The sequence below is a fragment of the Salvia miltiorrhiza genome, chromosome 1 (genome assembly GCF_028751815.1).
Source record: "Salvia miltiorrhiza cultivar Shanhuang (shh) chromosome 1, IMPLAD_Smil_shh, whole genome shotgun sequence".
NCBI classification, from domain to species: Eukaryota; Viridiplantae; Streptophyta; class Magnoliopsida; order Lamiales; family Lamiaceae; genus Salvia; species Salvia miltiorrhiza.
In genome coordinates, this window is record NC_080387.1 from 64,447,793 (window position 1) to 64,470,429 (window position 22,637).

The 22,637-nt window shown below is 35.3% G+C and overlaps 3 protein-coding genes across 3 annotated transcripts; all 3 read left to right on the plus strand.

Annotated features, from left to right (window-relative positions):
• Positions 1-568: 568 nt before the first annotated feature.
• LOC131004979 (uncharacterized) lies at positions 569-5,280 on the plus strand. The gene is made up of 10 exons (XM_057931760.1): positions 569-1,365; positions 2,377-2,444; positions 2,673-2,743; positions 2,845-3,120; positions 3,395-3,558; positions 3,659-3,714; positions 3,811-3,863; positions 3,954-4,074; positions 4,166-4,263; positions 4,969-5,280. The coding sequence occupies exons 1-10, from the start codon at positions 1,025-1,027 to the stop codon at positions 5,038-5,040; spliced, it is 1,320 nt and encodes a 439-aa protein (XP_057787743.1). The 5' UTR covers positions 569-1,024; the 3' UTR covers positions 5,041-5,280.
• Positions 5,281-9,671: 4,391 nt separating this feature from the next.
• LOC131004993 (xylose isomerase-like) lies at positions 9,672-14,392 on the plus strand. The gene is made up of 21 exons (XM_057931770.1): positions 9,672-9,851; positions 10,163-10,247; positions 10,373-10,483; positions 10,621-10,695; positions 10,799-10,928; positions 11,018-11,109; positions 11,303-11,353; positions 11,570-11,646; positions 11,731-11,785; positions 11,866-11,967; positions 12,100-12,151; positions 12,374-12,419; positions 12,494-12,549; positions 13,036-13,087; positions 13,167-13,246; positions 13,351-13,421; positions 13,520-13,560; positions 13,711-13,810; positions 13,902-13,973; positions 14,048-14,125; positions 14,196-14,392. The coding sequence occupies exons 2-21, from the start codon at positions 10,188-10,190 to the stop codon at positions 14,229-14,231; spliced, it is 1,437 nt and encodes a 478-aa protein (XP_057787753.1). The 5' UTR covers positions 9,672-9,851; positions 10,163-10,187; the 3' UTR covers positions 14,232-14,392.
• A 2,293-nt stretch (positions 14,393-16,685) lies between these two features.
• LOC131004995 (ADP-ribosylation factor 1-like) lies at positions 16,686-22,197 on the plus strand. The gene is made up of 8 exons (XM_057931772.1): positions 16,686-17,144; positions 17,235-17,273; positions 17,616-17,678; positions 18,712-18,730; positions 19,116-19,227; positions 21,203-21,250; positions 21,390-21,520; positions 21,900-22,197. Exons 1-8 carry the CDS (start codon positions 17,042-17,044, stop codon positions 21,931-21,933), a joined length of 549 nt encoding a protein of 182 aa, XP_057787755.1. The 5' UTR covers positions 16,686-17,041; the 3' UTR covers positions 21,934-22,197.
• The last annotated feature ends 440 nt before the right edge of the window (positions 22,198-22,637 follow it).

Here is a 22,637-nt window from a genome sequence, read left to right on the forward strand (position 1 = left end):
TTAAGCTATGTTTTATTTTTTAAATTTTATGTAATTTCAATTTTATGTAATTTAAATTAATGAAATTTTAATTTCAAGTAATTGTGTTATTTAAGTTGATGCAATGTAAAGCAAATGAAAAATACAAAAATCAAATTTAATAAATATAAGTAAGTTGGATGAGTCTCTCCAATACAAACTACTTACTCATAAATAATCTTCTCCTTAATTGAGTAAAGCAACTTACTCAACGAATATTGACGCTCTTATAAAGTTTGGTTACTAAACGTTTCAAAAGAGAAAGTCCGGTTACTAATACTCCCTCCGTCCCGCTTCAAATGATCCTAAATTTTTCGGCACGGAGATTAAAAAATGTGTGATAAAAGGTGTAAAGTGGTGGTGAGACCATCCGAAAAATAGTGTTAAATATTTCTATAAATGAAATGAGATCATTTGAAATGGGACAACTTAAAAATAGAAATAAGGTCATTTGAATCGGACGAAGGGAGTAGTAGCTAAAGAAACAAGAGAAAGAATGATTATCACGGGCCGAAAACAAATGAAAATTTTGGTAATGATGAGCATACATAACTGTCATAGTCTTCTATTAGAACAAACCATTGCGCCAAAATACCTCTTCTAAATTCTCTTTTAATCAAAAAAATCTACTGCGCACAACAATTGAGAGTCAAAAATTCCAACATAAAATAGAAATCGAAAACTAAACCATAGAGCAATTCAATTCAAATGATAAAACGTGAAAAACATCACGTGCTAAATTTAAATGTCACCACGTTGGAAATACTTCTCGGAGTTTGGAAGAACTTCTAAATTTGAACAAGAAATCCCAAATCTTTCCAATTTCCCCACCAAAATCTGCCATCAGAGCCCATTATTATCTGGTTTTTACATCATCAGTGTATTGGGTAGAATCTCCGGGAACTTCTGTCACGCACTCGCACACACTCTCTCTCTCACTTCCTTTCTCTCTCTACAGTCTACACTTTTCCCCCCAGATTCTGTCCTTTAAGTCCTTCAACTTTCCATGATCGCCACCGCCAAGTTCCCTCTGCAACCCACTGTTCCAAACCCAAAACCCACTTCAAATTCTCAATTTTCAGCGGTTGTGCTGAACTTCAGCTTCGGATTTGCGAGAAGATCGAGAATTGGAGGGGGCAGTGAATTGTGGTTGGTGGATGAGCGTGGTGAAATGGGATTTCTGCAGAAATTGAGTAGGGGTTGCTTCAAGGGGTGTTGCTCCAAGAAGGAGACAGAGGTGGAAGTCGAGGCCGCCAACGGCGGCGAGGATCTTTTCGATGCGGCGGTGGCCGACTCTAAAGTGCAGCCTGACCATCTTGTTATCATGGTTAATGGTATCATTGGGAGGTAAATAATTGATCTTGACATAATTTTGTTATTATTGATATTCTGTTTGCATATTCTGTTTTGCTATAATCTTTATTTTTTTTATTATCGTCTACCATTATGCAATAGGATTGTTGCTTTGTTGGAAAATTGAGTAATGGTGTACTGATCTAGCCGTTAGCGTTTACTTCCTTCACTAATTCCATTGCCGATAGGCCAAAAATTTCTTCATAAAGTTTTAGATTCTTTTACCTATATTTATTGGTATTGAAATGAAAGCCATCGGGTTGGTCTACTCTTGAAGTAATATTGATAAGGCAGAAATTTAATGGTCCAGATGCTTATTTATTGGGGAGGAACTCATCCAATTCATAGATATCAGTGTTTGTATGGATGATCAATATGTAAAACAAGATTTAGGTTTGTTCATAATGGAGCTTCCTTCCTATAGATCTGGCAGTTTATGTACAAAATGGCTGAGCTAATGATAATAAGTTCCAGATAGAGCAATTGAGTGGTTTTGAACCTTCCTCATGATTAGCTGTTGTTCAATTAATGATTGTACGATGGAGTAATTCTTGGCACATTCTAATATAGTTGAACTTATACATCTTTTGCATAAGATGAGCAAAGCCAAAACAAATCACCCTGAAGCCTTTGCCTAAAAATATACCCCCCCCCCCCCCCCACCTCCCACCCTGCCCCCCAAAATGTCATGCTTCTTTCTTCTTGTGGAGCCAACATTTGATATGGTCAACTTTACATATTGTAGAAAGTATTGCCTTTTCACTGTGTCGTAGAACTGGCATATAGAAAAATTAATGTCAGGTTGTCTTTAAAATATAAGTTGCAGAGTGAAAATGAGATCATTGCTTAGGCATGTAATGCATGATAGAAACCCCTAAGAACTCTTTCTTAGGTTTGAAATATTACCTGATGCACCTAAATTTTCGAGTGGGATTGTGATGCAACTGCCATGTAGTCATCTGGATCTGTTATTATCAAGTTTTGCTTAGATTTCGCCGTCTCCAGTGCTGCAGATTGGAGATATGCTGCTGATCAATTTGTGAAGAACCTTCCCGACAAAGTCATTGTTCACCGTGAGTGATTTGTTTGCTGGTTCTCACCCTACAGTGTATAATATCACGTAGAGAACTCTTCTTCTCATGTTTCACTTTTTTTTCCATTAATTGCTTTATGAAGATGTTCTTTTCTTTTTTTCCTCGAAAAAAATGTTATGAACTGCTCTATGTACGTAATATGTAATTTTCAATTCAACTGCCCTAGATGCAAAAATATATATATCTTTAATGTATGCTTGTGAATAGGTAGCGAGTGTAATCCTTCCAGGTTGACTTTTGATGGTGTTGATAGAATGGGCGAAAGGCTCGCTGAAGAGGTACTTTGGTAGTAACAGCATATTATTCTTGTTTCCCAGTGTTGGAAGAAACCTGGAAAATCAGATCTATCAATTTGTGATCACATAGAGCAGTCGTGCAGGTGATGGATGTCATCAGGCGCTGGCATGGAGTTCGCAAAATTTCATTCGTTGCTCATTCCTTAGGCGGACTCGTAGCACGTTATGCCATAGGCAGGTTATACAGACTTTCCGCCAAAACCAGTTCTGCAAGTATTCCTGGGTATTGCTCAAATGGTGAAGCCAACGTTTCCACCTCACTAAACGACGAATTTTATGAAGAAAATATAGGTGGCCTGGAACCCGTGAACTTTGTGACGTTTGCAACACCGCATTTGGGTTCAAGAGGACATAAACAGGTGAGTGTATTATTTTACTTCACCAGAAATTGTTTGTAGGCGTGGAATTACTTTTAGGTTTTGTTTCTGTAGTTGTATTATCTTTTACTTTCTTACTTTCTCGTTTTTTTCATTTGGGCTCGATGGACATAAACAGGTGGGGGGCTTGATGGCTAATTATATTCCACTTAGCCTTTTTACTGTATCTCTTGATATATTGATTGTTTTACTTCAGCAAAGCATGAAGCATCATGTAGTGCCTTTTCTTTTCATGTCATTTTTCACTATTTTTCAGCTTCCGCTTCTCTGCGGGCTTCCTTTTCTGGAAAAGAGTGCCTCACAAACTGCACACTGGATTGCTGGAAGATCAGGGAAGCATCTTTTCCTTACGGATAATGATGGTGGGAAACTTCCACTCCTGCTTCAGATGGTCAAGGACTCTGCTGACCTTCATTTCATGTTAGTATGCGATTTTTGGCAGCACGATCACTCTGTATATCACTTGTTAGCAAATGAAGTCTCTTTTGTTATCTTCTGACAACTCTGACCCTATATTCAGATCAGCATTACGATCTTTCAAGCGTCGTGTGGTATATGCCAACGCAAACTATGACCGTATCCTTTAAATAGTTTATGATCCTTTTTCTTGTAGCAGAAAAGTTCTTGCCTTCCTTCTTGATAAACTTACATTTGCCTTCACTGATGTCTAAGATGTGGTGGGATGGAGAACTTCATCAATCCGCCGTCAAAACGAACTACCAAAGGTTAGGTTTATGTTTTCCCAATTTGAACACTCTCTTCTTATTTCATGAAATGTTGAAGTGATAGTCATTTTTCCTCTGATTCTTCTACAGGAAAGTCTTCTTGTGAATGATATGAAGTATCCTCACATCGTCCATGTAGAACAGGGAATAACTGAAGATGTAAACAGTAAAGTATCCTCTGCTGTTGGAACACAGGTTATTGACTTGGAAGGTTGGCTACACTCTACTGTGTGTTGTGTTTGCGTAAGATAAAGTCTTCATGTGTTTAAGTGCTAACAGGAACTTCAAAATTCTGTGTGTAGAGGAGATGATTAGAGGTCTTAATCAAGTATCTTGGGAGCGTATTGATGTTAGCTTTCACAAAAGCAGACAGCGATACGTTGCACATAATACCATACAGGTAAGCATTCTATTCAGAGCTGAATTTTAAAAAGCATTTGGTGTACCTCTCGTTAACTTCATGCGCTCATACGAAGAATGATGAGTTAATCAGGGTTCTTTGGTTCCTTAGTTTTTCATAAATTGTGATTTGTCATTTTGTAGTTGCACTTGTCGTGACGCTCATCTGATTAAGAACCCCTGAAAATTCTCATCTATTTCTCTTCATTTATGGCAAAATGGAATTAATCAGAGTCAGCAAGATGTAGTTATAGTAGTAGTGTAGTATCGGGACTCTGAATTTCGTGGATCTGGAATTGTAGTGAGGAATAATTAAGAGTTCGTGAGAAAACTCCAAGAAATGAAGACAACATATGCAAGTTAGTCTACTCACTAACTGATAAGGTCTGAACGAAAAACTGAAAACACGTTTATTGCAAGACCTAGGAGTCCCTTTGTTATAGTGAGTCGTAATAAACCCTCCACGCACAGTTCTGGAATCAGGAAACGTAGATAAGCAGGAGTAGGATGCTGAAAAATGTATATTCAGATACCTTCATCATAGATACTGTCACCCTTTTTGCAGTTTCTGTACCTGCGCATTATATTCATGTTAAGATCAAGAAGAATATATGGAATATATCAAGACGAATAGTGTTTGTCTCGATTCATTCTTTAGCACTTTTCTTCTTCTGCTAGTAATTATTTTATGCAAACGTTGATTCAGGTTAAGAGCTACTGGTTAAATTCAGATGGTGCTGATGTGGTGCAACATATGATAGATAACTTTGTTATGTAGCTGTGTATCAAGCTTATAGTTAGCAAGTGGTATTGTAGTTTTTTGTCCCCATTCCATATTTGTATGTATTTTGTCTTTCGTTTTACACCCTGTAAGATTGGACTTCATTTTTACATTTAGATGTCAAAATTATAACACTAGCAGCCTAGCTTTCTTCATCTTCTACTCGGAAAGAAGAGATTTTCACATTAAAAAATAATTAGACTCGACTCTGTGCAATGTTATTGAAAAGTTCTTATTTATTGGATCTATTATTTCAGCCATAACTTCTATTACCTGGTAAGGAGTAATATACATGAAATATTTCAATATAACAGATATAAGATAGATGTATCAGTTTTTGGTTTTATAAAAATAAATTTAGAATTGAGACTTGTAAGATTGACTTCGGATTATTATTCTAATCATGTACTCCCTCCCATCCACCAAGATTGTGTGGTGCAATAAAGGGCACAAATTTTAATAGTTTCCAAAAAATGAAAGCATACAATCTTTGTGAATAAACAAAAATTATAATAAGCATACAATCTTATACAATCTTTGTGAAATGAGGGAATATATCATAAACACAAAAACTTATGTTGTCTTGCGGATTGACCACAACTTTTCTTTTTCTTCAAAACTTTTTGAAAGTGTTGCAATCATCTATCTATATTAAAGCAAAATAAATTTTATCCTATGTGTCATTCTATAATCACTCCATTCTAATTTTCTTTAATTCTGATTCATTCTTATTTTTTTTTAATTTTAATCAATTTCTATATTTAAAAACAATTAAAAATCTAAAAATCATGATATATTTAAAAACTAAATATCTAAAAATCATTATATAAATATTCTAAAAAAAAATTCTATCCTATGTGGCGTCGTACAATCACTCCATTCTAATTTTCCTCAATATATATATATATATATATATATATATTAAAGCAAAATAAATCCTACCCTACGTGGCATCCTATAATCACTCAATTCTAATTTTCCTCAATTCTCATTGATTCTTATTTTTTTCTAAATTTTAATCAATTTCTATATCTAAAAACCATTAAAAATCTAAAAATCATGATATACTTAAAAAACTAAATATCTAAAAATCATTATATAAATATTCCAACAAAATAAATTTTATCCTATGTGGCGTCGTACGATCACTCTTTTCTAATTTTCCTCAATTCTTATTCATTTTTATTTTTTATTTTTTAATCATTTCCATATCCAAAAACTATTAAATATCTAAAAATCATTATATATCTAAAAACTATTAAATATCTAAAAATCTTTATATTAGTATTCCACTGATTAATGAAATTTTATTTATATCCATACACGAAAAATAGAAAATACATATATTTGTAATTTTAAGGTTGTAATGATTATTGTAATATTATACTTCATGATATCCAACTCTCCAATTTCAATTTAAAAACGTACTTGATTTACATTCTTTTTTTTTCTCTAAATTTTAATCAGTTTCCATGTACACCATTAAATATCTAAAAATCAGTATATATCTAAAAACTATGAAATATCTAAAAATCATTATACTAATATTTCACAAATCAAGAAAAAAATATTTATATCCACAACGTAATTATTAATGCATTTGATACAGAAATGTTTAAGAATATAGCTATCTTAGTCCCTAATGAGATGGTTGATACGATAAATGATTACGTCATGTCTCTAATGTCTACCAAAGAAAGGGTTTACCTAAGTTCAGACAACATTTGCAAAGAAGATGGACAAATTGACCTCGATGAATAGGTATTCTCAGTTGAATATTTCGACACGATCAAGTGTTCAGGATTGTCGAGTTATGAGATTAAATTGAATTCGAAAGAAAAATGCATAATCATGCTTCTAAAAAATATGATCAATCTAATGAGCTATGCAGTGGCACCAAGCTGATAGTAACTCAACTTGGGGAACACGTAAGTGAAGGCTAACTCATTTCAGGAAAAAAAAATGCATGCAAGAAGTTTTCTATAGCTAGAATGATTATAATTTCATCGCAACTCACTAAATTTCCAATTCGGTTTTAGAGAAGGCAATTCTCTATGAGTGTTTGTTTTGCTATGTCGACAATAAATAAAAGTCATGGATAATCTCTTTCAAATGTAGGATTATACATGTCGAAACCTATTTTTAGTTATGGACAACTTTACGCGACAATCTCAAAAGTCACTAAAAAAAGAGGTCATACGCAAGACGCAACAACTAATGTGGTGTATGATGAAATTTTCGATAGATTATGAGGTAATTGCAAATTTTATAATTTATTCAAACTTTTAAAGTTAAGTCATTAGTGATATTATCTAATTTATTTTTTTCTTATTTTTTAATTACTAATTCATACTACAGACATATAATATAGTTATGTTTCAAATAATTGTTTCAATTTCTCTTTTAATATTTTTTGAATCGAAACTTTGCTTACATATAAATTTCATAAGATATTTAAATTAGGTCGGTCAATTTTAAATAAATATTATAATCTTTTACTTTAAAATAATTTCATTAAATTCTTTATTTTAGTGCAAAAAATTCATGAAATAAAAAATACATTAATAATTTCATAAATTTATATTTTAATAGATCCCGTCGAATTTCAACGGGTCACTTACTAGTTTATACTATACGTCTTGAATATATGACAATTTTATAAATAAAGATAAAATTAAAGAATTATTTGCATGACAACAATTTTGTAATTAGCATAAAATTAAAAGATTATTTGTATGCTCACCTGCTCTCTCTCTCTCTCTATATTTTCCCTATAATTTCATTATTTGTATTCATGAAAATATATGCAATAATTTTTTATGAAATTAAATTAAATATATCATTGAAACAAAATAAGCATATTACGTGGTTTTTTTGGGCCGAAAACAAAATTTTTAATTACAATTGTTCTAACTGATATCGCAACATTAAAAATGTGTTTTCTTTCTCAAAACAAAAACTCACGAACCACACAATACAGAAATGAAGAACCCTAACTCTGCGAGACCTAGCTGAACCTTCTCCTCAAAGCATCGATTTACTCAGCTGCTTGTGCCTATGCAACATCACATACTCCATGAGAAACAACCTCAGAAGATCACATACTCCATGAATGCAATATTTCCTTCACTGTGGCACATCGAATCCTCACTAAAAGAAGATGTGTTTGACATTCTTATTAGGCAGCGTGAGAAGAAGGTTCAACGATTGTGTAGGCACAAGCAGCTCGGGGTGAATCGATGCTTTGGGAAGATGGTTCAATTGGGTCTCGCAGAGTTAAGAGTTCTTCATTTCTGTGTGTATTGTGTGATTTGGGAGTTCTTGTTTTGAGAAAGAAAACACATTTTAATGTTGCCGCGTTGTTTAAAATAGTTGTATGTCGATTTTTTTTTTCCGAAAGATAAATAACAAAAAATTGATACAATAGATACTTGGGTTAATTACGCCAAAAATCACACCAGATTTGCCACCGCCAAACCACCCACACAGATCCACCGCTCAACCGCCCTCTCTCTCTCCACTGCCCTCCACCACCATCATCACCAGATCCGCCGCCGCCAACCACACACGCAGATCTCTCTCTCCACTGCCCTCCGCCATCATCATCACCAGATCCACCACCATCATTAACAAGGAAAAATTCAGAAGAAACATAAGCTTCAGAAAATTGTAATAAATCCACATTTGCTCTTGGAAAAGTGGAGTGGAATGGAAATTGGTGATTAAATCGAAACCCTATTTAGGTGATTTCAGGTGATTAAATCGAAACCCTGTTTTAGCATTGGATATAAAGAAAAGTGGAGTGGAAATTGGTTCAAACCCTCATTTGCTTGTGGAAAAAAATGTCGTCGTTTTTCTCTTCTCTGTGATTTATGGTTTCTTGTGAGTTGTGAGCCCAGACCCAGCTCTCTCCACCGCCCTCCACCATCATCATCATCATCAGATCCACCACCTCCCAGATTGAGCAAAAGGGTTCGCAGATCCGCAGCCACCAACCATGGCACGGTTGGGCTCAAAACGACGTCGTTTTAATCCCAACAAACGACGTCGTTTTTGTTCACCGCCGGCTATGCCATGTCACGTCTCAGATTACTAAAACGGTGCCAAGTCAGCATTCAATTTGGAGATTCTTAAAAGTCATGGAAAAATTGTTCAACTCCTTAAATTTATGGAATTTTTGATAAAAAAAGAAGAGAAAGTTCATGGCAAGTTTGGAAATTGGCCCAAAATTTATGATTTTTGGTGTAACTAACCCTAGATACTTCTATATATTTATTCAAATTAAAGAACATATTCTCTAAAATGTTAAATACGTTTCGGTATAGTAATGTTTACCTGAAAAGAAAAGTCATACTGAGTTTGATAATGGTAATTATTCCGCGTCATCCATGGCCTACTCATTTCTCAAACGAAAATTCGAACGGATAAGGGCAATGATTAGATAATTAGTCATGATTCACCTGAATGATCTTTTTAAATTTTAATGCAGCGCACTTACTAGTATACCCTCGCAATTATCAATCAAAATGCCTCGAAATCCGTCATAAAGATTAGGGGCAAAATAGGGAAGTCAATAGCTGCCACGAGACGTGTACGAAAACAATACTTTTTCCTCCAAAAATTATATCAATATTAATGGCTCACCAACGTAAACATTGTAAGTATTTGGGAAAAAGATCTATTTTATCCAATTATATCAAGATTTTGCAGTGAATTACTAAACTAGCCCAGAGAATTCATTCTCGGTAGTATAAAATCTCTCTGTTGCTCCACCTTGGCTACTCAAACTCAACAACCCAATTTCATCGGTAAGTTTTTATCACTTTTTTCTGTTATCGGTGATTTCTGGTCAAAGGCCTTGTGTCTCTTCTGTGTGTGTGTGTGTGTGGAATCTGCAAAGGTTTTGAAGAAAGCTGAGGTTTAAAGTCGGTTTTGATGAGAAGCTGAAAAGGGTGTTGGCTTGATGTGATGTGGAAAAGTATAATCTAAACAATCAATAACTCATTTTTGTGTGTGACGACTGATGATGGGTTACTAAAGGAGTTGCATGTTTGTTTGCTCTGAAATTTTTCTTTCAGACTTTATTGGTTCGCTTACGAATTCCTAAATCTGGTTGCAGTCATTCTATTTCATGAGAAATTAAAATGAAGAGCCCCAAGTTCTTGTTGTTGCTATTGTCTCTAAATGTGGTCTCTTATATAGCGGTAAAGATTCTATCTTTTTCAGCTCGTATTATTTTCCCAATTTTGTTGCAATCCTTTGTGCACGTTCATGTGGTTTTTTTTGTTAATTTTACGATTAATTACGAACTGAATGAATACGAGCGTAGACTGCTGCGCCGCCACCGACGTGCCCTGCTGATGTTTCAAGTGGTTGTGATTCTGGTTCTGGTGAATGGGAAGGGGAATTTTTCCCAGGCATTTCAAAAATTAAGTACGAGGTGAAATTTGTGATCAGCTTTTTCTTTTTCTTAATAATAGTCAGTGAAGAATATGCTTATTTCAATTTCCTTAGCTGGAATTTGTTAAATAGTCATGTGATGAATATGGTGATTTTGATTATGCTTGGCTAATACAGGGTCCTACCAGTAAGAATCCTCTCTCCTACAAATGGTATAATGCCGAAGAGGAAATTCTTGGTAAAAAGATGAAGGTGAGGGTTTTATTGTGGTAATGCTGTATGCTTTTCAGCAATCTAGATTCTAGAGGATTATATGGGTTGAGTTATGGAACCTAAAATTCCTAATTTGACATAGGATTGGTTGAGGTTCAGCATTGCATTTTGGCATACATTTCGTGGAACAGGCGGTGATCCGTTTGGTGCACCGACCAAGATGTGGCCTTGGGAAGATGGCACTAATTCCTTGGCAATGGCAAAGAGAAGAAGTATGGTTATGCTGCAAATATTAAGTTCTCAATTAAATAGGGTTAAATGAATTTGTTAATCTAAAGTTTTTTGGACCTTGGTTATTCAGTGAGGGCAAATTTCGAGTTCATTGATAAGCTTGGAGTTGACAGATGGTGCTTCCACGACAGGGATATTGCCCCAGAGGGTAAAACAATTGAGGTTAGTTGTTAGTGCATGAATGCAGTGAATATGCTTGCCTGGTATCTCTTTCCCTTTTGAAGACAATAAAATAGAAAAGGAAATCATAGTCCTTTGGATATCAGGGAGCTCTACTGTTTGAAAGTTATCTCATTAATCTGTTGTGAATTTAAATTTCAAATATTGGATTTTTTAATTGTTTGTGAATTCGTAGGAATCTAATGCTAACTTGGATGAAGTGGTAGCTCTTGCCAAAGAACTTCAGGTAACTTTACATGGTTGAATTACGTATTGGCTTTTAAATGATAACAAAGATATAACGTAACAATCTCCCTTTTTATTCGATTCATGCATGTGGAAGTTGAGATCAATGCATTTCTCTCTGTAAACACTTTGAAGCTTTTATCGAGAAAAATGCAGAAACTTTAATTTGGATGCTCATAGATACTTTCTTCCAATATTGTTCTCTGTGAACAACTAGGGTACAAGGATTCGTCCTTTATGGGGTACAGCTCAGTTGTTCTTCCATCCAAGATACATGCATGGAGCTGCAACTAGGTACATGACGCTATATATTTGGCTTGATTTGATGACTTATTGAATGTTCCGCTGGTCTGACATTCTGACCTTTTCGTTATGCAGTCCTGAACTAGGAGTTTATGTATACTCGGCAGCACAGGTCAAGAAGGCAATTGAGGTTGGTGGTCGACTCCCCTGGTCATGTTCAAGTTATACAAAATATAAATGCACGTTTGACATTCCATTTTGTGCTGATAGGTTACACATTACCTAGGCGGAGAAAATTATGTCTTCTGGGGTGGTCGTGAAGGCTATCAGTCTCTTTTGAACACAGATATGGAAAGAGAGCTGAATCACATGGTATGATTATTATGTTATGCTATCTTTTCATGCCTTGTAGATTTATAATTTTGTGCCTTTTGTGTTTGCTTCTTCTGACATTATGTTTTATTTGCCAAAATTTGGAATTACATGATTGTCATATGCTTGCAGGCACGTTTTTTTGAAGCAGCTGTTGCCTACAAGAAGAAAATTGGATTCAATGGTATTTCTATCTTCAACTTTGTGTAGGAACTGATGTATATTTCTCTGAGTTGTAACAGTAATGTGAATGGTAGCTCAAACTTGTCCTAATGCTTGACTAGCACTTTGCCAGAAAATTTAATGCATTCCTAACTCTTTGATTCATTTGATGTTGCCAACGGTTAAACTAATAAAGGAAACAATGTTTTTCTCTCTAATAGCTGACATTGAAAATTGTTTTCAGGAACACTGCTCATCGAACCTAAACCCCAGGAGCCTACTAAACACCAGTATGTTTTTGTCAACCTTTACATTCTATGCATAAGACTGTTCAGCTTACACGACATATTCTCAATCTTGCCAGGTATGATTGGGATGCTGCAACATCAGCTAATTTCCTCCGGAAATACGGATTGATAGGTATTAATTATGGCATTCTGGAATTTTTGCAAAGTAACAAGAAAATTTCTGTTTGACAGCGGAATATTTGAGTTTAATTGGTGTTGGTGTTGCATATTCAGGCTTTGCCTTTTGCGACGATATGTCTACAGTACTCTTACCTGATGAATTATCTGTGAAAACTAACTTCATTGTTGATGGAATGAGGTGTATACATGAGAGTTTGATTGTTATAGGAGTAGTTTTTTTTTTAGAAATATTGTATGATAAATGAAATCACTTCAGTTCTTCATTTTCTTTTCCATTTTCTATTCAGTTTATAGTTTCACAATTTTTTTTAAAAAAAAAAGGTTATATTTAACTACTATCAACGTCAAGAAAGCAAAGTTGTTAGTTAAGTGGAGAAAACCCCTACCTCTTTCGTCTTCATTTTTGAGAGACAGACTATGCTGCTGATTCAGTAAAGAATGTCTTTTGCATTTATTATTTTCCTCATCTTCTGTGCAGATGAATTTAAGCTGAACATTGAGTGCAACCACGCAACTCTCTCGGGTCACAGGTATGCTGTTTTCTGTTTGTTTCCCACCATCCATACATAAGTGAATTTAGCATTCCTGACACCCTCTCGTACAACGCAGCTGCCATCATGAGCTTGAGACTGCTAGAATTAATGGCATATTGGGGAATATTGATGCAAACTCTGGAGACCCTCAAGTTGGTATGCTCGATAGATTCTTCTGCTGAGCTCTATTTTACTAATGTTAAACGCATCGTATTCGTTTTGTGTCAGCAAGTTATAATACGAGTGTTGGCCTGTTGCAGGTTGGGATACAGACCAGTTTATGATGGATGTAGGAGAAGCAACTCTAGTTATGCTCTCTGTTATTAAAAATGTATGTGGATTTTGTAGTTTTTTATTCACAATGAAAGAAGTATCAGAAGCTCATATAAGCTAATAAACAAGGTTTTCTTGTTTATCTATGCACCACAGGGAGGATTGGCACCTGGAGGATTTAATTTTGATGCAAAACTGTAAGCTTTCTCATTGGCTACTTACATTTGGTTTCCGATTTAAGATCTAGTATCCTTAATAAAAAAAGTTATATGGATCTATCTTGAATACATAAAATGTAATCAATGGTTCATGGTATCCTTAAAATTGTTGATGTTAATGTTTAATAGGCGGAGAGAAAGCACAGATGTTGAGGACCTTTTCATAGCTCATATCGCGGGTATGGATACTATTGCACGAGGCCTCCGAAATGCTGCCAAGCTAATTGAGGTGATGGTGTCTTGATTCTATATATCTTTCTTTTTGAAGACCTTCCATGTTTTATGCCTTACTTAAATTATGTGTCCACGTACTCGAGCAGGGCGGTTTGTTGGATGAGCTAGTTCGCAAGAGGTATCAAAGTTTTGACACAGAATTGGGAGCCCAAATCGAGGCAAGTTTAATTTTGATGGTACCTACTCCTTTGTTGTGTATTGCTTGAGTCTTGACCGTGGAATGATGCAACAGGCTGGAAAGGCTGATTTCGATCTACTGGAGAAGAAGGCTATAAAATGGGGGGAATCCAAAGTTGGTTCTGCTAAGCAGGTAACAACAATTGTAGATTGTAGAGTTGCTTGAGTTTTAAACATTTCATTCATTCAAATCGTGATTGCAGGAGTTGGCGGAGATGATATTCCAGTCTGCAATATAGGGTGGACCTTTTTCCCTTTATTTGCTTCGGAACACAACTTCAATAAACTAGGCTACATTCACTTTTCTATGCATATTTCTTTCCCCTTAATTTTTCTGAGAAGAATCTAATTATATACTCTTTTAGCTTTAAATAAGTCTATTAAAGATTAGTTTATACAAGGATCACTTTAAATATATATATATATATATATATATAGGCCAAGGTTCGATGAAGAAGGCCTAAATGTAAGAAAAAAGAGAGAAGTAATCTCATCCGTTGATCTTATCTAATCTAACGGACATGATTTATTCACGTCATGTTCAACGGATTTTTCTGTTGAACGTATGGGGGGTCAAACCCCAGAACCCCCAAAAATATTGTATATGTTCACGAATGTTCAACGAAAAAATCTGTTGAACATGGCGTGAATAAATCATGTCCGTTAGATTATATAAGATCAACGGATGAGATTTCTTCTCTCTTCTCTCTTACATTTAGGCCTTTTTCATTGAACCTAATCCTATATAGTATATATATATATATATATATATATATATATATATATTTTCACTTCATCTCATGGCTTGTTAAGTTTACTTGATTGTTTAATTATAACTATTTTAAATTTTAATATTTTTAAATTATACTCCCTCTGTCTCATTGATAATGGTTCATTTTCATTTTTTTGCTTGTTCCATTGATAATGGTCTATTTCATAAAAAGAAACCACCTACCCTCACAAAAAGTTGTGGAGCTCTGCAACTTTCTATCACTTTTATTCTTTAATCATTATTCTTCTTAATAACACACAATAATGAGAAGGAGTGAATGGTAGTATTTTTTATGCAATTAAGGAGATGAAATCTATATTAATATTAATACGGATTTGTGAATTTGAAAATTAGTGGAACAACCTACAAAATCATGTCGTTGGGGCTTCCAGTTTTTTCGGCAGTGCTTGTTCGCCATTCTCTTAATAATCAAACGCCTTCACTCCGGCGGGTCTTGAGGGGGATAAACTAGAACAAAAAAATTGTTTTAAGACAATGAAATCACCGAGATACCCGTCATGTCGTAGTCAATTAAGCAACACGACGGCTACACTCTACGGAGATGGAGCTCATATGTACCTTGTAGATCGAGGCGACGCTAAACATCGTCAAGAGAGCTGATCAAAAGGCTCTCGTCTATTGGAGGGAAATCACAAGGAAATACATCGAGCAACGACCTCCTAATACTAGAGCTGTAAACGAGTTGATGCGAGTTGAATACTAGCGGGCTCGAACTCGACTTGTTTGAATATTCGGGTGTTCAAGCTCAATTCGAGCTTTTGGCTTGCTGTTCGAGCTCGGCTCGTCCCCCAGTTACCGAGCTTTAGCTTGAGCTTGGTTTGAGCTCAGCTCGTGTGATACTCGATAATGTCGAATTCGAGCTTGAGCTCAACTCGTTAGATGTTCGTATACATGGTGTTTGAACTCGAATTCGTTAAAAATTTAGGAAAATTTTCTTAACTAATATGTTACTCGAGCTCGTCTCGTTTAAGGATTGTGTACTAACTTGATTGAAGGTTCTTGAATAAGCTCACAAACATGTTTGCAAACAATCAAATTCAAATATGTTCACTAGCTTAACGAGCCAAGTGCTGTCAGAATCAAGCTCGAGTTCAAAAGGACGTAAATGTTTGAAAGTCCATTTACGAAAAATGTCGAGCCAATTAGCGAGCGCCATGAGTGATGACCAAATCACTACGGCGGCACAACAAATGTATCAATTCGAACTCAGGGATTTATTCAAATATCCCCACAATCCCGTCTATGTGCGGGTAGTTTTTTCATATTTGTGTGGGTAATTTTTTCACTCTTGTGAGGATAAAAAAAGCTCAAATTACTATTATTATTATTATTATTATGATTAATTACATATAAATTACTGAACTTTTAATAAATTCTCATTTTGCATATGAACTTTAAAATCTTTATTAAAATTACTCAACTATTAATTTCTTCTCATTTTACATATTTGTTCATTTTTCATCGTGGTAACATGGTATAAATAATACTCGTTTGGCATGAATATGCTTGCGTAGCATAAATATGACCGTGTGAAAAAATAGAATTGACATTGTAATATATAGTTGGATGGAAACGACGTTATTTCAAACTCAAAATTTGATCGGAAAATAAACAAATATGTAAAATGAAAAGAAATTAATAATTGAGTAATTTTAATAAAGATTTTAAAATTCATGTGCAAAATGAGAATTTGTTCAAAGTTCAATAATTTATATGCAATTAATTATTATTATTATTATTATTATTATTATTATTATTATTATAAAATTAGTGCATGGCTCATCTAAAGTCTGAACCGTTAACTTTTCATTTTTTTTTTGAGGGGCATTTTCTTCTAAACTTAAGCGAATTTATCACACAAAAAAGAAAAGAAAAAGACAAACAAAGCGAATTAAAAAGAAGAAAACAACAATCAACGCAAAAAAGAAAAAGAAAAGAAAAGCCACGTTTACTTATGTAGAAACCAAGTTTGGTCCCATGTGTCCCGAATCTCTGTTAAAATAGCAAATTCGCCACCATTACTTCTGATATTCACAATTCAACCCACCCAAATCGCATTCATTCTCTCCGGTAGATCCTCCCATTTGCGTCCTCCTCTACTGCAAACTTTAGCTACGCTACGTAATAGTGGCTACAATTTCATTGTTGCGAAACTCCTTTGAAGGATGATAAAGTGCTGATATTTTGCTCGAACCAATCTGGAGTTTTCGAATTCTTTTTCCTCGTGAGATCGAATTTGAAGGTGAAGAGAGAGTGATGGGAATTGTTTTTACGCGGTTGTTTTCGTCGCTGTTTGGGAATAAGGAAGCTCGGATCCTTGTCCTGGGGCTCGACAATGCGGGAAAAACTACCATTCTTTGTATGGATTTGTGCTTTCGCGCTTGCATATTGTTGACTCGCGTCTTTGTGGGTTTTTGATCTTATTTTTTTTTAATATCTGTTCTTGCAGATCGGCTTCAGATGGGCGAAGTTGTCTCCACTATTCCAAGTGAGTGTCACATTTTCAGCTTCGGCTTTCTTTCCCGTTTATGAATCTATGATGAATTGATGATATTCGAATCGCATTATTGTATTCAGTCTTATTTTTTTAACTTGGTATGTAGAAGAAAAATGTATAAATGTAGAGTGTGGATGATTTAAGTTATTTCTAAGTAATTGTTATTCAAGCTGGTTCTCTGCTCCTAAGCTTGTATTTCGTATTTTTTTAGCTGTGTGTCAATGCTTCGTAGTTAAGCCGTATTGATGCACAAACTTTGTATATCTATATCCAGTGAAGAGAAAACAAAATTTTATTTTTCTTGGCTCACGTGTCATTCTTTATTTTCTACAGCAATTGGGTTCAATGTGGAAACCGTTCAATATAACAACATAAAGTTTCAAGTTTGGGACCTAGGTATGTTGATTCAAACTTCCTTTCTAGAATGATTTGCTTGCATGTAGCTTTATGTTATTTGACTCAGAATTGTAGCATTTTATTTTGTTCAAGTTATGGTATAAGCTTCTCATTTTTCACGCACATTGGTTCTCTGGAATTGTGATTAATGAAAACGTGACAATTCATTACTGCCAACCGTTGAAATTTGTCAGTACTACATGGGGGGGATCTAAAGGACTTGTAAGTTTTATGTAAAAGGTCTTATCAGATTCCTAAAATATGAAAGGAAAAGAAATGGCATAGTTGAGTTGTTTGCGTTGTAATTCAGTGGAAGGTGCTAATCATCACACTAAAGACTGTTGCTCAATGGGAATATTGTCAAATATATCGAAGATTGTTGTACTGACCTAGGTTATTGGTTCTTTATGTGATGTCCCAGATAGATTTTTGGAGGAAGTTACATTTACTTTGAAGTGGATGCAATCGCCTCTCTTTATTTGAATAATTAATTTTCTTTAATATTTAATAACATATACAAAAGAGTTTATAAGAACCCACCTTGTGGCAGGAGGCCTCATGCTTTGTGTTAGTGTTGATTGCAACAATAATTTTTTGGTTCAGAAGATCTAACTTGATGTGTGTCAAGCACACTTTTGGAGTGTAGAATATAATCCTATATTCAGTCAAAAGGATTTGATTGAGATGCAACCTTTGGATTCTGAAAAATGTCTGCACTGAATTATAAGTAGGGTTGTCCCAGGAGGGGTAGTTCAGGTCCCACACCTAAGCTATGTTTTCTTATTAATTGTTTCTAAGCAAGAAACAGACGCAAAGCAGCTTCCACCTTTTTTTTTATTTAAATTCTTGGAGAGTGGTGGCTTAGGCGTATGCTATACCATTTCCAGCGAAAATAGATTAGATAGAAAATGAAAATTCGCTGAAGGAATTCAATTAGTGCGTGTAATTATGTAAAGCTAATGAAGGGAACTTTGATTTGTTTGGAGAGTCATGATCAATATTCTAACATAGAGGTTTTTTTGGCTAATGGCAGGTGGACAAACTAGTATCAGGTAACTGCTTTTCATTCTATGATTCTGTAATTTGTAGCACATAATCTATTCGCTTATTATACCATACAAATTTATCTATTTTGAGAAGCATAGTCATTAGAGAACACAGGCAGGCCTGTTTCTTTATAAATATCTTGACGGAAAAAAGATATAATGGATTTCCTTACAATGGGAATACTTTCCTATGCTTTTAGACAGAGAATATTGTGTAATTTTGTCATATATCTTTATCGGGAGTTATGTCTTCTCTGATAAATTATCTGGAAAAATAAGTTATGTTTACTCTAATATGCTTACTCAGTTTTGGGTGACATGGCTTTGAGAATATATTTCTGAAGCTTTCTGGAGCTGTCACTCATTGTACACTTCAATTCTTCTTGTTTAGGCCATACTGGAGGTGTTATTTTCCTAACACGCAAGCTATAATATATGTTGTTGATTCAAGTGATACTGATAGGCTGATGATAGCCAAAGAAGAATTTCATGCAATATTGGAGGTGCTCTTGTTTTTGATTCTATTTATTTATTTGTTTATTTTCTTTAATATCCTTCAAAAACCACATTCGTAGGGAAAATAGGGGAAATGTTTTCCAATTTTGCCAAATTAGTAGCTACAATATATCCCAGTTTAGGCATCTTAGTAGGTGTCATCTGGCCAAATATTATTAGTTCTTCGAACTTGTTAATATATTTTGTTCATCGTTATTATTGTATTGAACATGAAGTCAAATATTTGGTACCAAATACTAGTATTTCATGCTCTTGATTGAGCAGAAACGCTCTGTGTTGGCTATTTTAGATAATATGCTGCAGTAAACTGAATTGCCTCTTTGATATTATCCAAAAAAATTAGGGGTAATTGCCAGTAAATCTATAATGTTTACACGGAATTGGTTTTTGCTCCTATTTTAAAAACTCTGCTTTTAAATACATAACCTTTTATTTTTATCTCAAATTTGTCCAGTGACCGGTTTTTTCTTACGCCGGCGCCGGAAATTACACAGTGGCACATTTATGACATGTGATTTTTTTTTAAAAAAAAAACAAAAAAATAATCCAAATCATCATCTTCCCCAACATCCTCACTCCCAAACCCTAATTTCCCCTCCCCCACCCGCCGCCGCCGCCTGCCGCCACCACATGCCGGCACCCGCCGCCCCCCTCCCCCTCCGCCACCACACATTTGCCGCCATTTTTGTCACAAGTAGTCTGCACAAATAGCTACTTCACCCTTCCTCCACCTCTCGTCGTCCTCTTGCCCTCGATTACGCTCAAATCGACTGCAATTTCTTCGATATTTTCTTCCTTTCTTGAGCTCCTAGTACTCCTAGTGCTTAATACTCTCGATCCTTTGATTCCACTAGGCCCCAAATTCTTCAAACCCTTCGCCAAATTCTCATTTTTCACCGAATTTCTAGTCTTTCTAGTGTTCGCATTCCTCCCATGCTTCGCCTCAACTTCGATTTTCTCCTTATTCTATAACCTTAGCTCGGCAAACTCATCGATTACCCCCAAATCGGCGGCTCCTCCCTCATGCGCCATCGTGGGTTCCTCCTCATCCCAGAGCCGACTTCGTTATCCGCCCCGTTCCTCCGCAACTTCCGCGGCTGCTTGGTTTTAGATCCAAATCATATCTTCCGTGGCTTGGTTTTAGATCTGGAGGGAGAGGGTGGTGGCGGCGGCAGGGGGCGTCACCGGGTGGTGGCGCCGGCGGGTGGGGGGAGGTGAAATATGGTCAGCGGGCTGGGGGAAGGGGGAAGAAGAAGGGGGGAGGTGAATTAGGTTGGGGAAGATATGATTTGGATTTTTTTTTGTTTTTTTATTTATTTTATTTTTTTTCCACATGTCATAAATGTGCCAAGTGGAGAATTCTGGCTGCCACAGTGTCAATTCCGGCGCCGGCGTGAGAAAAAACCAATCACCGGATAAATTCGAGACAAAAATGAAAGGTTATGTATTTAAAAGTAGAAAAATAAAATTAGGTGCAAAAACCAATTCCGTGTATACGTTATGGATTTCCAGGCAATTACCCCAAAAATTTATAAGTTGCTTTTCTGCCTTTCTTGATCCATTGTTCCCTTTTATCTCAAGGATCTATATAATTAGACAGAAGATCATGTTCTGCATCCCAAAGCTCTCCAATATTGCACTAGATAGCCACTCACATCCTAGCCACGCTACGTGTACAGAAAATAGGTTTTGCATAATTCGTAAGTTTAGAAATCTCTATTATAATATCTTTCAAATTCTTTGTATTTAGGAACTGCAATGTATAAGGTTAGGTTAGAGCATATAAATCAAATTTTTGGCTAGTCGACTGGAACTTCTATAGCAGTAATGGCACTGAGGATTTGTGTTGCGACACACTTAATATTTCTAGTTCATGCTCTATTTAGTGATTACAAGCTTTTACATGCTCGCTTGTGCTTTTCTCTGCTCTTAATATTTATTTATATATCATTGTTCTTTCAGGAGGAAGAGCTAAAAGGTTCTGTTGTCCTCTTATTTGCAAACAAACAGGTATTTTCTTTGCTGTGAAGTTTGAATTGACTTTTTATGTAATTACCACGCATAACTTCACCTTTGCTGTGAAGTTTGAATTGACTTTTCGTGTAATTACCATGCATAAATTCTGTTTTATTATGCTGATGGTTAACAGGATCTTCCTGGGGCACTTGATGATGCTGCCATAACAGAAGCGTTAGAGTTGCACAAGATCAAGAACCGCCAGTGGGCCATTTTTAAAACTTCTGCCATAAAAGGAGAAGGCCTTTTCGAGGGCTTGGACTGGTAAGCATAATTGCATATCTATTTTTCATTTATATATGATGTTTGGATACTCCTGTATGTTTCAATACTCCCCGGCAAAGGTGATTGGAAGTTACTCTACTTGATTGGCAACCATGTCTTCTTATCATTTTTCTCCCTTGAATTACGCAACCAATTTTACTCCCAACAGGATCAATAAGCAACACCATGCACCTCCGTTATATTTCGTATTCATGCAGCATCCCGATTCCTATTCTATGATATGCAGTTAATCTTAATCCAACTATGTGGTTATGTTTTTACCATTCCTTTTACAAGGTTAAATTTGGTGATCATTTTTTCCTTATTGCCTCAATACTATGATCTTACCTTGTTTTTATCCCTATTTCCAATTGAGTAGGTTAAGTAATACGCTGAAATCTGGAGGTAGTTGAATTCTGGACAAGAGTTGGATGATTTTTGTGATTGTGCCAGTGCTGATCTGTGACGATCTGACAGTTAACGGTATGGTCTGTATTGAGATTCCATGTGTTGTTATCTTCTTTACCTGGGATCCTGAACAGACCGTTGATATGAAATTATATCTGAAGTGAAATTATCTCCTTTCCCCATTCCATTATTCTGAACTCGTGTTCCAAAATTATCTATTGTCTAGATAATTTCTTTTTCGATATAAAAGAAATTACATCTTCCATTCATTTTGTTACCGGCCAAGTTGTGTTGGAGAAAGCATTAAATAATTTACATTGAGCATTGCTGGTTTGTTGAAGATGTGAAAGATGAAGTTGATATAGCCAACACAAGGCAATTTTGTGTTGCGTCTATGATGTGAGTAGACATGTGTACTTGTCCAATTTGATTTAATGACAATTTCACAAAGGAATAGGATTGAATTGAATCTGTTCCATTTTTATTTTACCGAAAAATAATACTATCAGAGTTCAAAATTGTGTTTCCTTGAAACTGGGATTGTGGATGGACGACTAAATTTGTTTGAGTGGTTGATATTTAGTATGAAAATTTCTGGTATGTTAGGTTTCATTATTATCCCTACTTAAATAAGCAGCCAGTTTGTTGCAATAGAACAACTAGAATTTAGATATAAAATACTCTCTCCGTCCACTAATTTGTATCCTAG